This window comes from Sarcophilus harrisii, chromosome 2, assembly GCF_902635505.1.
Source record: "Sarcophilus harrisii chromosome 2, mSarHar1.11, whole genome shotgun sequence".
Lineage (NCBI taxonomy): Eukaryota > Metazoa > Chordata > Mammalia > Dasyuromorphia > Dasyuridae > Sarcophilus > Sarcophilus harrisii.
The window spans coordinates 654,165,466-654,182,979 of NC_045427.1; the positions used below are offsets into that span (position 1 = coordinate 654,165,466).

Genomic DNA, 17,514 nt, shown 5'->3' on the forward strand with positions numbered 1-17,514 from the left:
CCTCTCACACGGCACGGGCATGGACTCCTGACCCTCCTGGAGGCCCAATTTCCAGCTGACCTTGGCTGCCTTGATCCCTGGGGCCAAGAACTGAGCTCTACCGTCTGAACAGCAGAACTGTCACGTATTCCTGGGAACCAGACTTTTCTTCATAATAACTGAAGTCACATTCAGTGAGTCAGTCAACAAACATGTATTAAGCACCTACTGTGTGCCAGGCATATCCAAAGAAAGGCAAAAGTTGATCCCTGCCCTCAAGGATATCACAATCCAGTGAAGACAGTTCCAATTCTGAGACCTTTTTCAGACAATCGCCTCATCTCCCCTGACTTCTCAAGGGGACTTTCAACCCTCTTGCATTTGGGGATTGGATTCAGCCCAATGCTTACGGTTTGTGATCTACTGAGGTCTCTGTCATCCTGCATGTGGCTATTGCTCCCAGCTTTGTCACCACCTCTGAATATTTGATGATAGAAACCTGGTTTTTATCCAGTGTTATTTATTTTAACATAAAAACTCTGAGCAGCGAGAACCTTGCCCAGGGGAATCCCCCGGAAACCTCCTACCTGGTTGATGTTGGGCCATTAACAATGTTTTTATCAGCCACTCCTCCTCTGTCCATATTTCCCTGCCCCAGCACAACAGAGGGGAGGCAGTTTCCAAATAGCAACGCTGGTGAGGACAGGTGGTGATATGGAGCCCCTCTGCCTATTCTAGTAAGAGCCGATAAGCAGCCAACGTCTAGGAACAACCTATAAGCAGCCAGTATCAGAAATCTCAACTCCCGGGGTCAATTCCATTTGAGGCTGGGGGCAAGAGGCAGGGGCATGGGGCGTACCATCACTGCACCATGGAAAGGCATGTACCAGGGAGTCCAGCCTGTACCCCTGTGAGTACTGAGGAGGGAGAGAAAGAACCACAATGACCGGAGGGTGCCAATCCAGAAGGCACCGCAATGACCAGAGGGTGCTGGTCCATGAGTAGTGGCACCCCGTGGACAGCAAGGTGGGACACCACGCTGACTGCAGCTACAACCCTGAGATGGCCCCTTGGTTGACACCTGGACCCAAGACTTGGTGGCCCTGGGCTAGTGGCAGCTCGGAGTCCATGAGGTTTCCCAATGATGGGCCCACAGATTGACCTCAGACCTGCCTCAGCAAGAGCAGAAAAGTGTCCTGGGAACAAGGAGCCGCAGCAGCCCAGGTCTGCTTATGGCTCTGGGCGTGGAGGGGGCAGTTTCCTGGGCTGCTCTACCTGGGGGCCCCATCCCAGGCGGGCAGAGGGCCTCGGCAGCCGCACCAGGGACAGAAAGGCCTCGGCAGCCAGATCAAGCCCCATCCTAGGGGGCAGAGGGCCTCGGTAGCCGGACCTAGAACCTGTCTGTAGGGGCGGGAGGGCCTCGGCAGCCGGACCTGACATTCCCACAAGGCAGAAATGGAACCCCCCTTCTCTTGCCCCACAAGTTTCCAGGCTGGCCCCTGGCTCCGGGGGGAGTTCCCAGCTGAGAGCCACCCAGCCAGGGCAGGGGACTCACCGCTGAGAGGATGGGGGATGGTGTATTGCTTCTTCTTGGCTGTCCGGAGGGGCAGTGGGCTGGGCTTCTTCCGGGGGCTCTCTCCTCGCTGGGCTTTCCTCTGCTGGGCCATACTCTCCAGCTTTCTCAGCCGTTCTTGCGAACGAGAGATAAACTGAGGTTTGTGGACCTCAAGAGCTTCCTGAGGGCAAAAGAGAGAACATTTCACTCAGGGGAAAGGCAAGGAGGGGCCTGGCCCCGGGTAGGCAGCGCAGGCCGTGGCTGGGGGAGGGCAGCCTGGGGGGGGGGGGGCGTGGGCTCTAATGGGGACTTGCGTCTGAGCCCGCAGGGAGAAGGCCGGGCCCCACTAGTTTCTAGCACCTTTGCCATCCATGGCGGAGGGAGCTGGGCGCTCCCCAATTCTGGGGGACAGAGAGAGATGGGAGAAGGAAAGGGTATTCGCAGCCCTCTGGGGCTGGAGTGGGTGGAAGAGGCCTAAGAGGCTGAGACATAGCGTCAGGTACAGGGAAAAGGGGGCAGAATGACCTCATCTCTTCAAGGGGAGCCCCAACGGTACTCTGAGAGACAAGAAGCGGCGATGGCCCAGCTGAGGGCTGGGCTTGGAGTTCAGATCCCAGCTCTTCCCTTACTCTGCGAGGGCCTCTGAACAAATTGTTTCCTCTTTTTGTCTAAGTTTTCCTTTTCTTTGAAATAAAATGTGGGGAGGGCTTGATATTAACTCATGGCCCCCAGAAAAAGAACTCTGGGAGATGACTAAAAACCATTACATTGAATTCCCAATCCCTCTATTTATGCCCACCTGCATTTTTGATTTCCTTCACAAGCCAATTGTACAATATTTCAGAGTCTGATTCTTTTTGTACAGCAAAATAACTGTTTGGTCATGTATACTTATTGTGTATCTAATTTATATTTTAATATATTTAACATCTACTGGTCATCCTGCCATCTAGGGGAGGGGGTGGGGGGGTAAGAGGTGAAAAATTGGAACAAGAGTTTTGGCAATTGTTAATGCTGTAAAGTTACCCATACATATAACCTGTAAATAAAAGGCTATTAAATTAAAAAAAAAAAAAAGTTAGGCAACTTGCCTGTGATCACAAAGGTCAAAAAAAAAAAAAAAAAAAAAAAAAAACAAAACTCATGGCCCATGGTCAGTTCCATCATCAGTGTCCGAGGCCAGAAAGCTGGTGACCATTAGGTCAGATGCCCTCATGTCGCAGGGACCCAGGAAGGGGCAGGTTTTGACCAAGGCAGCCAGAAAATGGGCACTGTTCCTCCATGTCCCAAGCCACAGCCCTTTCCCAGGGGTTGCCCCAGGGCAGCCCCACTTGGGATGGCAAGTTTCAGGGACAGAAGGTGTTTCTAAGCTTCCCCTCCCCCAAATCACTGGATACCAGAGGTATGAGGACATCCAGGAGGACGGAGGGGAGGAGCCTGGGAGAGAGCTGAAAGTCTCCCGAGGTCCCCGGGACTCCCCAGGAAACCTGCTCCCAGAGGCAGCAGGATGGCAGCCCTTACCCTCAGCGTCAGGGAGTGGGCCGGCAAGACTGTGATCTCGGGGTCCAGGCGCGTGTCCTGCTCTGGGGGCGGGTCCGGCTTCTCCGGGTGCATGGGCTCTGGGGGGGCCGGGGGAGATGCTGGGGCCATCCCCCTCTCTTTGCTGGGGCTCCGACAATCCTTGAGCTTCACCACCAGGTCACAGCATTGATAATCTCCTAAAAGAGAAAGGCACGGACCCAGTTAGGGCACCCTGGGAGGCGCTGCCCGAGTCCTGAGCCCCATTAGGCCCAGAAAGCCGGTGGCTCCTTAATGGGTCTCATCAAGCAGAAGGATCTGGCCTAATCAGAGCCCCCTGGCGCTGCCCTGGTCCCAGCGAGCGCTCCCACATTAAGCCCGACTCCGGGTGTGCTAACGAGACCTTTCTACCATCGGCCTCGAGTTCTGTCGGCTCTCGGCTACCAGCGGTCTCTCTGTTCTGTGTCTCCTCAAAGCATCCCTCGCCATTATCCCAGTTCAAGCATGGGGGACAGTGTTAATCTCCCTTCTCTTTGCTGCTCTAATGGCAAGACACAGGCCAGGGGAACGGGCTAATTGCTCCCCCCCTCGGATGGCCCCCAAGGAGTTGCCAACTGTATGTGCTTAATTGGAAGGATTCTCCTCTGCAGGATGGCGAAGGATGCTGGGATTGCAGCCAACATCCGTGCCTGAGAAAGGGCAAGCACTGGGGGCATCCCCAGGGTCTGACCTGCTCCCTGCCCAAAGGAGGAGGAGGACAAATGAACCTCCCCCCACAGACATGCTCAGGCCCGTCAGTGGGTGCCCAGTGAGGGGCACGTGGGGGAGCAAAGGGCCCCGAGCCAGGAAGAGCCGGGTTCAGGTCCTGCCTCATGCCACCGGCTTGCCCGCCCTCTGCCAGCCGGGAGCTCTGACTGTGAGAGCTCCAACACTCACCTGAACTCCTCAGAAGCCCCCACAGGCACCGACCACACAGATACAGCCCCAGCCATAGACCCAAAGAGAGGGAGGGTAGCACAATGAGAGGCTTTCCTCAAAGAGGGAGGGGCCAGGAGGGGCTGCATGGAGCTTTGGGGTCACCCACCCGAGAGGGACCTGAAGCCCAAGGCAATTCATCAGGTAGCAGAGTCAGAGTCCAAACCCAGGTGTCTATATCTCTGTGACAGTGTTCACACAATAAATACTGATGAGCTGGCGGCCCACAAGCCATTCTTGAGTGGCATTTGTAGGAGGGCCACAGATCCAGGGACATTAGGATTGTCCCTGGCCAGACCTTTGGGTCTTGGAGAGCTGGAGGGCCCATCCCCTCCTCCCACTCCCTAAGCCTCAGTGAAGGGCCCTGGCTCATCAGGGGTGCAGGGGGCTCAGGCTCAGGCTGAGCCCTTTCCCTGCTCCTGTGACACCCCACAGGCAGGGCCCGCCCCTTGTTGGGGCAGGGTCTTCTCTACCCCTTCAGGTAAGCGTTATCTGCAGGAGCTTTCTAGCGCCTACCTTCTGCTTACCTTGGGAAAAATGGCTTTCGATTGGCACCTCCATCTCTTCCCGAGCAGAGGGAGGCAAAGCTTTTAGGGGGCAGAGATACTCGTGTAAGGGGGCTCGGGCTTTCAGAAAAGACTGTGGCTGACTCTCTCGGGATTCCAAAGACTTGCTAGACTGATAATCGCCTTGCAGAGAGCCAGGAACATCAGGAGCAAACTCGTTTAGGGGCGATGGTCCCACTGGGGACACGGACAAAGCCACACGCTGCTCTCCTTGCTGCATCGTGCTGCTTCCAGAAAATGCTTTTGTTTCTACCAAAAATAAAATGAAAGTGATACTAAAAATCCCTGATGGAGACCCTCGTCCTGTATGTCGAAGTCTTAATTGCTCTGCCCAGGTGCCCCAGAGCTGGCGCCCGGTACCTCGGCCTTGACTCAGGGATATCAGGCCAATAGCTCTTTGTTCCCAACCCATTTCTCCCCCGTACACTGTCTATTCTGCAGCAGGGACTTTCTCTGAAGTTCTACTAGAGTCGAAGGGAGCGTGACAACATCCAGTGAGATTTAGAGGAGAAACCGTCACGTTCTCTGTTATTACTTGGCCACAGAAACATGGCGCGAGCCTCAGAGTTTAAACATATGAACTCTGGAGTGGGAAGTGACTGGGGAAGGAGGGGGAATGAGGGAGGGGCTGATTTCTCTGCCACAGGATGCCATGAGATGCCAAATGATTTCCTGACAGATTGGCTCCAAATCACGTCAGATGCTTGGGAAGAATAGTTAGCAAAATTCATTTATAAAAATTGTTACGAATGCTACAAGTCCACAAAACTCAGAGTGACCTGTTTGAGCCTTTGGGTTCTCTGTGGGAAACCACAGGCAATCTGGTAACCTTTCTGAATCTCAGTTTCTTCATCCATAAAATGGGAATGATTATAGCTGATATTTATATAGTTCCCTTGTAAAGTCCATTTATATCTTTGGACTAGTGATCTCTACCTGTGGAACCTTGGTCTCAATGGAGTAGCCAGTTCTGTGGTCCCATCTCATTGGATGAGAAAGCAGAGAAGCTGAAAAGAGCTGGGGTATTTCCCCCAAAATGACAGTGTTTCAGGGTGTGTTTGGGTTTGGGGGTCTCCAGTCTCCAAAGCCACGATGCTTTGATCATAATACCTGCCCTACTCACCCACCAGGGCTGTTGTAAGACATGAGCTCAGCTGACAAGGTGGGCACCAAGGCCTTGGAAAACCTTTAGTACTGCAACCATGTTACCTATTGGTAAATCTTAATGTCCTATTAAAATGCCAGCTATCATTATTGTTGTGGTGGTGTTTGGATCAGTATAACATGATTTTCAGGTGAAGAAATCCTTCCTATCGATGCAAACCTGCTCCTTTTGGGCATTTCAGTCTTAAGAGATTTGTCGGGGAGACTGATAAAGTACAAGACTTTTCCAAGGTACATAGATACTATGTGTCAGAGGCAGGATTTGAACCCAGCTCCTCTTTACTCTGAGGTCAGTGCTTAACTGCTATACTATACTACTTCTTTATATCATTCAATATCTACAGTTCATTTATATCTGTTTATAGAACCTTTTAACTAGCATGAACTGGCCCCTCCTAGGCTGTGCCAGTCTCCTGGGAGTAGAATGATCCTGAGAACTTCCCAGATAAAACCCAGTCTTTCTGCTTCTCTCACAGTTATACCTCAGTGAGTAGTGGAGAACTTTGGGTGTGGATCATGTAGACATACTCTGGCAAGCCTGGTGGTTGTTGTGTGATACATTGGTTAGTTTGCCCATCTGTTTTTCTTCTCTATTGTTTTAGGGTACAATTGTCAGAAAGAGGGAGGATATATATATATATATATATATATATATATATATATATATAAAATCTATCATCTATCTATCTAACCCTTATTTAGCCATCTAAACCTATATAAATATAATCTTAGAAGTCAAACAAAATATACTTGTAACCCCCGGAGACAGAAATTTTCCCTAAATTGCCATCCTCCTTCTTATTCCCACAGCTTAACCTGGGACTTATCTGCTTAGCCAGAGAAAAGTTCACCCAAGACAACTCATGAGCTCACCAGGAAAGAACAGAGAGAGAGAAGTCCATGGCAGATCCTCGTACTAAAAAGCCCATGCTATTTGTTCCAAGGTAGGTCCCTCAGTTAGTTTACTTACAATTTGAACAGCATTGGATCTCTGCTTTTCAAACTCACAGGAGAAGCAGAAACAACTCAACAGTAAAAGTTGTGACAAGTGGCTGTAAAAGAGGCTACAGAAGAGATGACTTTGGGAAAGGGAGAGGGAAGGTGCAAGAACTAGCTCTACATCCTTTAAAGGCTGTTATGAGGAGGGGGTCCTGACCCGCTCCCCTTTGCTCCAGAGGACAGACTAGGAACAGTGGGTGAAAATCACAAAAAGCTAACCCAAGTGTCCAGAAAAAACTTGCTGGTGAGTAGAGCTGCCCAGAAGTGCTCTCTCACGGGGTGGGGGGTATTTCTTCCTTGTTGGTCTTCAAGTAGAAGCTGGATGAATACTTATAAGAATGTAGTAACAGATGCCTTTCCTTTAAGGCTGAGACTAGAGATCATCGAACCCCTTTCCAACTCTCAAACTGTATGATTCTGGGATTTTATGACTACAAAAGGAAAAATGGGGGGGGGGGGAAACTATTAAAAACAGACATGAGAAGTCTAAAACCACAGTCCTCTAGAGGGTAATTCAACATGGCGGCCAAGAAACATGTGCTTCTCAATAGCCCCTGAAGGCATTACGGTCTCACAGAAAAAGACAGGTCCCATGACTGATGCTTTTGACCAGTCATAGAATTTCAGATTTGGAAAGGACTTCAGAGGAGGTCCTTGAGCCTCACTTACATGTCCTCTGCCATATACCTCATCTGGTGCTTGGCTGAATATTTTCCAAGGAGGGGAGGAGGCAACCCATTCCACTTTGAGACACTGTTCATTAGTCCAAAACTTCTTCACTGACATCAAGTCTACATTTCTCTTTGGCACTTCTATCAGTGCTCCTGGTTTCGGTTTATTTTGGTTTATTCATTTATTTATTTAGATTTGCAGTGCTCCCGGTTTTGACCCCTGGCCCAAACAGAGCAAGACTATCCCTCATCTATATAAGGGTGCTTTCTATTGAGGACTAGAGTTTTAATCTGGAGAAGGTAACCATTTTAGGGTCTTAAACTCCTGTAAACTCTGATGAAACACAGTATTTTAAAATTCATAAGATGGATTATGTAGGATTATAAAGAAAACAAATTATATGGAAATACAATTACCAAAGTATTTTTCCCCTCAAAAGTTTGGAGTTCCCAGGTGAAGAGCCCCAGTCTAGAGGAAAGCCTCCGAGATAGTTATAATCCCTCTATAACAGCTCTATGGGTCACAGAGGAGGAGGTGCTGACAGGGTAGCAACCATGCCCAAGGGGACAATGTCTATATCAATGAGAAAGACACAGTGAATTGTCATGAACAAATTAACTTGAGTATAATTGAGATCAAAGAGTAGCGTAAAATAGCTCATGGGGGAAAGGTATGACCAGAAAAAAGTAGGTTGCTTGTCTTACTTGGATTGGAAACACTAGAAGACTAGATGGCTCACGAGCTGGAACAGATCCCCCAAGACACTAAGAGATTCAAAAGAGGGGGGCCCTCCAGTACACAGTGGGTACATGTGTTGAGAGGGGATTCGTGGAAGGACATGGACAAAGGATGTACAAGATGAGACCATGCAAAGGGATTGCCCTATAGCACATGGCGAAGACCAAGTCTTTGTTAAAGTACTGAAATGTGATTAGGCTTTGGTAGTCTTGTTTTGCCTTTGTAATTAGAGTTCTTCCTTTCTGAGGACAGGTAGTGGTAGGAGATGAAAATTAAAGCAAACACTGGTTGGAAGCCAGCCGAGCAGCTCCCACCCAGTGGGCCTGTAAACTCATGTGGAAGCCTGTCCCTCCAACGACGCAGGGGGCCTGCTTTGTTCCGCCAGGTACCCCCAGTCCATCTTCCGCAGGGGCTCCGGAGGGAGCTATGAGGGAGAAAGCAATACCATCCTCCTTCTTTGTTATAGGGACACCCAGCTGGGAGCTTCCCCTGCTTTTGAACTGGCCCAATCATAACCCAACCTTTTTGGCAACACGATGTAATGGAAAGAGAATCAGAAGCATCAGATACTCGGTTTACTTTCCAGTTCCCTATCTGATATTTGTGTGAATTGGAAGAAGTGCCTCCCCTCTCTGAGTCTCATCTGCCTCATTTATAAAATCGGGCGTTGGCTCGGAGGATCCTGCCATGAAAGATCCTATGATCCCATTATCCTGTGGTTTTAGGCAAATCATATTCCCTCTCTGGCCTCGGTTCCCTCATCTGTAAAATGAGAGCGTTGGGCCAGATGGTATGCTAGAGTCTCTTCCAGATTTAAAGTGGGCACAAAATGAGCAGAGCGTGACAGAGATGGAGGAGACATGTTCTCGGGGAGGGGGCTGCCAATGGGACATGTGTGGAGCTTAGCTGGGTTTTCACAGGCGCTGCTGCAAGACTCGGGACATCCTGGGGGATGAGCTGCATGGCAAGAGCCCAGAACTCCTGCTAGAGGCCTTAGGAAATGGCAAGAGAGGGCGGCTCTGGGAATCGAGGGGATATGGGACACTTGTCATCCCTAAATGAGGGAGCCACAGGCATCAAGGAGCCCTGCCTGCCTGCAAAAGCCAACAGTGAAGCGGAGCTTGGGGTGTAGAAAACACGTGGATGCTGAGGAACGGCCCCAAACGGGTCCTCATGTGGGTCGCAGAACGCACACCCAGTCCTAACCTCGATGCCCTTCCTGGAACATGGGACTTGGCCCATGGGTACAAGGAGCCCTTTCCTGGAAGAGAAATCCCTTCCTGGTGGCTTTCCAGGTAACATAGATCTCCTTCGGGCCAAGCCAGGGAAGGAAGAACATGGTGAGGGGTGGGAAAAATAAACAAACAATCTCCCCCCATCCCCCCACCCCCGCCCACTACAGGCCCCCAACAACAGCCGGGAGCCACACCGAGAGCCTTCCAGGCTCCCCACACTGTGCACAGACAAGGGAAAGACGGACGGGGAGGAGAGACGGATGTTTCCTGTTCTGGGATAAATTTCCAAGAGACCGTGTGGGGAATAAGGCAGGCAGCCCTCCCGGACACTCTCTGGGCTTGCATATCTAATTCCCGGCAAAATGGAAATCCACAAACCCCGCGGAGAATATCAAGCAGTAACTGGACCAGGAGTCGGAGCTCTGCTTTTTCTATTATATGGCCACGGAGCTGGACAGGGAGGAACAGAAAGCCCAACATGCTTTGGGGTTCACCCCACCCCCTCATAGAGACACTCACCCTCACCCCCTCATACACACACTTCCCCCCCACTCACACTCACACACTTCCAGACACCCCCACACACTCACCCCCCACACCCAGACAGACACACTCACTCACCCCCCCACACTTAGCACTCTGTTCCTAAGGGCAGGATGTTCTTAAAGCTGGAGGAGAATGAGACAGCAATCATTCAAGGTACGGAAAGAGAACTCCCCAGCCCCAGCTCCAGAAGCTCAGGCCTTTTCATCCTGACTCAGATCCAGCATGCAAACAAAAACAAAAAAGAAGGATCAGACCAAGAACACAGGTACCAAGTTTTCCCAAGAGGCATGAGCCGGGTTCAGGGGTCAGCTGAGGGGTCTGGTAGAAGAGGATGGATCTGTCTCTTTGGGACCCAGTCCTGGGACAACTTGGGCAAGTCCCTGTCTCCTCATCTGCTGAATGATGGAGTGGGTCACATGACCTCTTAAGTATCATCCACTTCTAGTGCCACACGTCGGTCACGTCACCTCAAAAATGATGAGGTGCCGAGGGGAGCCCAAAGCCACCGGGCACAGGAGTCTCCACACCGGGAGTGCTCCGAGCCCCGACAGAAACTTCTAGGGGTGAGACTCTCCCTCATTTTTATATTCACTATAAGTACATATATTCTGATATATGCATCCATCCATTGTATTTATGCAAAATAGGCATAAATGAAAATAAATCATGTTAATTTATATACATATATATGCGTGTATGTTATTGTTCAGTTGTTCTTCAGTGGTGTCTGATTCTCTGACTCCACTGGGGGTTTTCTTGGCAGAGATGCCAGAGTGATTTCCCATTTCCTCCTGCAGCTCATTTTTCAGATGCGGAAACTGAGGCAAACAGGGTTAAGTGTCAGTTAGTGTGTAAGTGTCTGAGGCTTGATTTGAACTCAGGCTTCCTGACTCTGGGCCCAGAGCTCTATCCACAGTGCTGTCTATGTAGAGCTATCTATCCATCCTTCCTTCCATCCATCTATCTGTCTATCTAATCTTTCCTTCCATCCACCGTCTATTTATCCATCCCCATTTATCTATCTATCTATCTATTTATCTAATTAACCACACACTCATCCATTCTATCTGCCTTTCTATCTACCCATATATCTATGTATACATTCTATCTATTCTTCTCTCTTCCCATCCATCCATCTTTCTATCTATCCTTCTATGTATCTTTCTTTCAGCCAGTAGAATCCATCTATCTACGTACATAAGCATGTTCATGTGTATGGCTGCATATGAATGCACATGTGTGTGTATATCTGTGTGTGTGTGTGTGGGGGTATCTCCTGCTCTGCTGGTTTCCTTCCTCACGTGCCTGTTGTCTCCACCTTGGAGCACATCCTCCTTTCAAGTATCAAAGACCTCCTTCCTTGTCCTTGTATCCCCAGAGCTTGGTCCCCTGCTTGGTACAGAGCAGGTGCTTAATCAGTGCTTGCTGATGGGCTGCTCTTGAGCCCTGTGGATAGTATTAATTTGGGGAAACGTGATTCTTTCACTGGTTTCTCTCAGGTCTAGTCAGAACAGAACAGGAAGGAGTATCTTTTGAACCCTGGGATTAAGTAAAAACCCAGGCCAAGAAGACGACATGCCTTTATTTTCCCTTTTTTCCCCACAGAGAAATAGAAAGAGGGAGACCCAGGGTCCAGGCCTTTGGGAAGGGCTGAGGCTGGGGATCAAAGGGGATTTCCATTCTCTTTTGCATGCACTTAATGGGTTTGATTCTATTAAATCCACTCCAATTAAACTGCACCCTAAAAGGCTGGGCACTGATTGATGGAAAGAGGAGTGGCCGGGAGGGGGCAGGAGTCTGAACCATGAGTGACTTGCTTCCCCTTCCTAATCCCAATCCCATCCATCACCTTTCTCTTCTGAAAATTCTGCCTTCCTTCAGCAGCAAAGATGGAGCCCGTCCGGGTTCCGAAGGTCTTTGGTTTCTTTCCCCTCCCATGCACTTCTTGTCTCCCTCATTGGAACACGGGCTCCTCAAGAGCAGGGACTGGTCATTCTCTGTCCTGGTGCCCCTCGTGCCCAGCCCTGCTTGGCACAGGTCAGTACTGAGGAAATGCTTGTCACAGACCCTCTCCTTCTGTCTACATGGCACTTTCTATCTTTCCTTACCTACCTTCTCTTCTTCTTCCTAATAACCATAGTAACAATAACAAACAATAGATATTATTTGAGTTTAAGGCTCCCAAGGTAGTTTTCATCTGTCAGTCAATCACCATGTATCTATCATCAGGGACTCTAGGCCCGGCACAATGCCTAGTAAACAAGTAAGAAATAATAGAGCCATTTCTACTACTAAGGGTTTATACTCTGATACAGGGGCATATGAAGCGCATGGACACTGCCACAAAGCTATTAAATCCAATAACAAAATGGACACGGGCATTGGACAGGGGGCATTGGACGGGGGGCACTGCCCTGGGGGGCCCAGACTGGGCTACTTGCGGAAAAGCTCCGTCTCAGAGGAAGAGTGAGCGGGACTGCATTCGGCAGAGGCCAGGAGGGGGCTTTCCAGGGGATGCAGAGTGCCCGCACAGCTGGGCTGGGAAGCCAGGAGACGCCCCATTGTGAGGGGGTTAAAGAGGAACCGTCTGCCAGCTGTTGACTAAGATGATTAAGAGACTCCCATGGCCAGGTCTGAATTTAAAGGAAATCATGTCGGCAACAGTTGGAACCGGAGCCCGCCCTGAAGCCCCTACAAGAGCCCAGGCCTGTGGATGAGTGAGGAGACACGGGAAACTGCCCTGAAGAATTTGGCCGCCAGTGATGGGGAAATCAAAGTGTCCTTGGGACAGAGCCTGACTAAGACAAGCACAAGCAGAGGAGGGCAGGAGAAGAAAGATGGCAGCCTACACAAGCCCCGGAGACAAAAGCGTCCCTGTGTGGGGTGGACGGGCAGTGGGCATCGTCCCATCAAAATGCAGCTCTCTGTAGCGAGTGGGGCTGAAGCTTGGCCAAGGGCCCCCTAGACAGCAGCAAATCAATGATGGGGAGAAAGCCACCAGGGGAAAAAGAGGGGCTGTTCTGGCGCAGATGGAGCAAAGGTCGGATTGTAACAAGAGGCCGATTGGAGCAGAAAAGCTCAGAAGGGAGCACCGAGAACACTGGGTCAGGCAGGCACAATGAAATGTAATCAGAATAAGGGGAAAGCCGCACTTGGGGTACCACGAGCACCACAAGGGGGAGGGGTGGCAGCTCACCAACCAGCCCGTTGTTCCCGCAAGCATTCAGCAAGGGTCTACTCTGTGCACGTCCTGTGCTGATGCGGGGGAGAAGCCGGCACTAACAGAAAGGATCCCTGTCCTCATGGAACTCCCATGGTATTCCTTCTTTTAGTCCGGTTCTTTCCACTCTTCCCGGCTGCAGAGAAGCGTGAGAGCCTGGGCCTCCTCAGCTGTGAGGAGCTGGGGAAGGAGCTGGAGCTGAGTGATCCAAAGGCAGACACAGGAGAGTTTTTATACAGCTTACCACCTCTCACACTCATACAAATACCTACAGAAAATGGACAGAATGCCTACACGGTGATTGGGGGTGGGGGTGGGCTCTGGCAAGGAGGAGGAGATGACATTCGAGCCGAGCCAACTTTCTGAAAAAGATCTGGGGGTCTTAGAGTCAAGAGCAACTCGCCATGTGATTGTGAGGTCTGAGGCTCCGATCAGAATCACCGAAGCTTCTGGGAGCGGAGAGGGATGGGTTCTGACAAGCTCTGCCCTCCTCGACCCACCCTGGGAGGGATGTGCTCGCTTCTGGTGGCCACATGTTAGGGAGGCTGTTAATGAGCTGGAAACTCCCCCAAGAGGGGACCACATTTGGAGCACATGGGCCCTGCTCTCGAGGATGGGCAGGACTCAGGGGGGGGATGTAATGGCTGCGTTCAGCAAACCTGTCACCACAGAGAGAAGCCGGGCTTGTTTGGCCCCGGGAGACGACGAGGGTTACGAGGTGGGGAGAGGAAACGAGAAGGGATTGATCGACCCCACAGAGGCAGACTTTGGCTTGGTAGGAGTCAAAATTCCTCCACAATTAGAGCAGTCTCACAGGGACAGGGCTGGGCTCCATCCTGGAGCGTTTCAAGAGGAGCCTAATTAATTACTGCTTGTCTCCTGAGTGTTTAGCAGAGACTTTTTTGGCATGAATCTGACTTGATGCTTTGGAAGGACCATCAGAATACAGTGAATCCCAAGAGAAGCTGAGTCAGACTCCAGCTCCGGAATCTCTCTGGCTGCGGGCACTTCATTTGTGCCCGGGAACCCCGGAAAGTTGGATTAGGTGACCTGCGGTCTGATGATCTGAATTTTCCTCTTAGGTGCTAGTTCGAATGGCCACATTATCTTATCCAGGTGAAGTAGATACTGGCCCCTTGTGGGGCCTGGGAGCTGGACGAGCGCTGATCAGGTGTTGAGAAAGCAATCCCGGCCTCAAGAGGCCAACAGTCTCATGGGCAGCCATTATGTGCACACAAGACATAGGGAGGAGAAGATGGAGAGAAGGTCAGAGGGAGGGCACCAACATTAGCAACATATGCCCAGGAGATTATCTAGATATAGATAGATGGATGGATGGATGGATGGATAGATAGATAGATAGATAGATAGATTATATGAAGATAAATAAAGCTGGGAAGAGCTTCAGGTGGGCCATTACTTGAAACTGACATTGGGAAGCCAGAAGGGAGGGACGGCTCCCCCCAGACATTCCAGACATGGGGGACACCTGGTAAAAATGCACCAAGTTGGGCTATGGAGAGTCTTGTCTGAAGAGCAGCAAGGAAATGGTCCCTGGCTCACAGAGTATGTCTAAGAGACTGGAGTGATTAGTCAGCCTATCTATAAAGGACTTTAGGAGCCAAAGAGAGGTTTTATATTTGCTCCTGGAGACCATAGGGAGCCACTGGTGTTTACTGAGTGATGATAGTCAGATCTGTGCTTTTAAAAAATCATTTTAGTGGCTGGATTGGAGAGGGCGAGAGTTCTGAGGCAGCGGACTAACCTGCAGCTAGTGCCATAGAGCAGGTGGGAGGGGATGCACCAGGATGGAGGGAGCCTCAAAGAGATAAGGAGGCATATTGGAGAGAGGTTCCGAAGAGAATTGTCAGAACTTCAGAACAAAAGCTAGAAAGAGAAACAACAGAACTTGGCAACTGAGTTCCATGGGAAGGAGCTAGGGTTTCCCTTAGGGAGGTTTGCAGAGAGGGTCCGGCTTTATCACGGACAGTTCAGCACGCTGTGGCAATCAGAGGAGGAAGTATAGCCCAGTGGAAAGCAGCCTAAACTCGGAATCATGGGACTCGAGTTCCAGCTCTGAGTGTTTCTTCCTCACTAGTGGCCCTGGACAAATCAGGGGGCCTGCCTCACCCGGGCCTCAGTTTTCTCATCTCTACACCAAGATGGCCTCTGTGTACCTGTGATGCTAAGGTGCTTTCTGGCCCTTTCCATAACACCCTTTCTGCTACTAACTGACCATACCTTCGGTCTGAAATACTGAGTCTGGACCCACTTCCTTAGGCAGTGAGTCATTCAAGGCTCCCGCGTGCTGGGTTAAGGTTTTGCTTTCTAATGTGAAAAAAAAAAGAAAAAAGAAAGCGTAAGAGAGAATCCTCAGTGTGGCTTCTTCTTTTGCTCTGAATATCTATTCATTTTTTCTCCATTTGGAGTGAGATAAAAAGAAGGGCTCGTGCTTTCCCCAGGCCTTTCAAAGCTCTGAATACCTCAATCAAGTTTCCTCCGAAGCTTTTCTGTGCAAGGGAAATGGGCCTGGGCTCCAGCGATAAAGCCCAACTGTACCTTGAACCATCCCTTTTTCTGACTTGCATCTTTTCAAAGTTTTCTGTTCAGGAGGCAGAGAAGCCCAGGGCCTTTTAAAAAAACCTGGTTCAGGCAGCTGGTGCTTCTGTTTATCGATGCCTCTTGTTTTGTCAAATAAAAATGGACTCAAGACATATCTATGAACATATAATATATGTACACATATGTGTGTGTGTATATATATGTGGTTGTTATAACCATAATAACAAAAAACAAACCAAAACTCTATGTACCAAGAACTATTCCTGGGGCCCCCAGAGATGCACTTGCTTCTCAGCATCATGGTATCAGGCCGATACGAGAGAGAGAGTAGGACCTCAGGAACATGGGCCTTGAGGTGCAAGAAGCCTCAGAGGCCGTCAGATCCAAGCCCATGTTTTGTAGATGAGAGAATCTTACAGAGATTATCCTTTTATTATGGCTTTTTATTTACAAAGCATATGCATGGGTCATTTTTCCAACATTGACCCTTGCAAAACCTTCTGTTCCAAATTTTCCCCTCCTTGTCCCCACCTGCTCTCCCAGCTGGCAGGTAGTCCCATACATGTTAAATGTGTTAAAGTATATATTAAATCCAATAGATGTATACATATTTATACAGTTATCTTGGATCTAGAAAGAATGAAAAAACCTGAAAAGGAAAACAAAAATGCAAGAAAACAACAACAAAAATGGTTGAAAATGCTATGTTGTGTCCACCCTCATTTCCCACAGTCCTCTCTCTGGGTGCAGATGGTTCTCTCCATCACTGAACAATTGGAACTGGTTGAATCATCTCAATGTTGAAGAGAACTACGTCCATCAGAATTGATCATCGTATAGTCTTGTTGCTGTGTATAATGATCTAACAGATTATCTTTTTTTTTTTTTAACAGAGATTATCTTAACAGTGTTATGCACACAGTAGGTCCTCAAGTTAAATGATCCGGCATTTGCTAGCTATGCAGAGTCACCAAACCTCCTCTCTGAAAGGAGCGTAAAAAGGGGGGCAGAGTGGACTGGGTTCAAATGCTGCTGCTAACACTCCAGCTCCGTTACTCTTCAGGGCTCCAGGCCAATGGCATCAAACTCAAACAGATCGGGATTTACCTGATCCCTGCTTAGACAACCACAAACTAACATTATCTATGCTGCATTCCCTTTTTCCTGATCTCAGTAACATTTCCCAATGAGATTTTCATCCTGCTGAGGCCCAGAGTTACCAGCCTGGAGCTGACACTTCTGCTCAAGGAAGCTCTGAGATAAGTTACAGGAGTTCCCTCTGCTAATCAAGGAAATCCCAGGTGCCCTCCCCTTCCTTCACCACCGTTGTGATCCCCACAATCCACACGTAAGCAAGTCAGCCTTGGAGATGAATTCTACTCCCAACAGCTCCCCAAAGTCATTAGTACAAATATTGTGGTTCCCATCGTATAGATGAGGAAACTGAGACTCAGGAGGGGAAAGTGACTTGCTGAGGAAAGAGTCAATAAATGCCCCCAATCAGCTCTGACTCTTTAAAAAAAAGAAAGAAAGAAAGAAAGAAAGAAAAAAAGGGCTGAGTGAATCGCTCAAACCTTCCTCAGATTTTGCAGGGGAAGTTTAGAAGGGGGTTTAGGTAGAAATATGAGATTTTTTTCTAACGCGCGTAAGAAATGGCCCAAACCTCCAGAATCACGGGATTTGGGGCTAGAAGGAATGAGACGGACATTTGCAGGCACTGGCTGCGCGCCTGGCTCTGTCCTAGGAACAAAATTGAGAACCCCTGCCCTCACTGCAGCGAGGATA

The 17,514-nt window shown here is 49.6% G+C and overlaps 1 protein-coding gene across 3 annotated transcripts in view; it reads right to left on the reverse strand.

Moving 5' to 3' along the window:
- The window catches only part of C2H10orf90 (chromosome 2 C10orf90 homolog), a 250,462-nt gene that overhangs the window by 53,938 nt on the left and 179,010 nt on the right, over positions 1-17,514 (reverse strand). For all 3 annotated transcript variants that reach the window (XM_031957017.1, XM_031957018.1, XM_031957019.1), the window contains 2 exons: positions 3,056-3,252; positions 1,535-1,715 (listed from right to left, as the gene is read on the reverse strand). In XM_031957017.1, the coding sequence (XP_031812877.1) occupies positions 1,535-1,715; positions 3,056-3,252 (378 nt within the window). The remainder of the gene's footprint in view (positions 1-1,534; positions 1,716-3,055; positions 3,253-17,514) is intronic.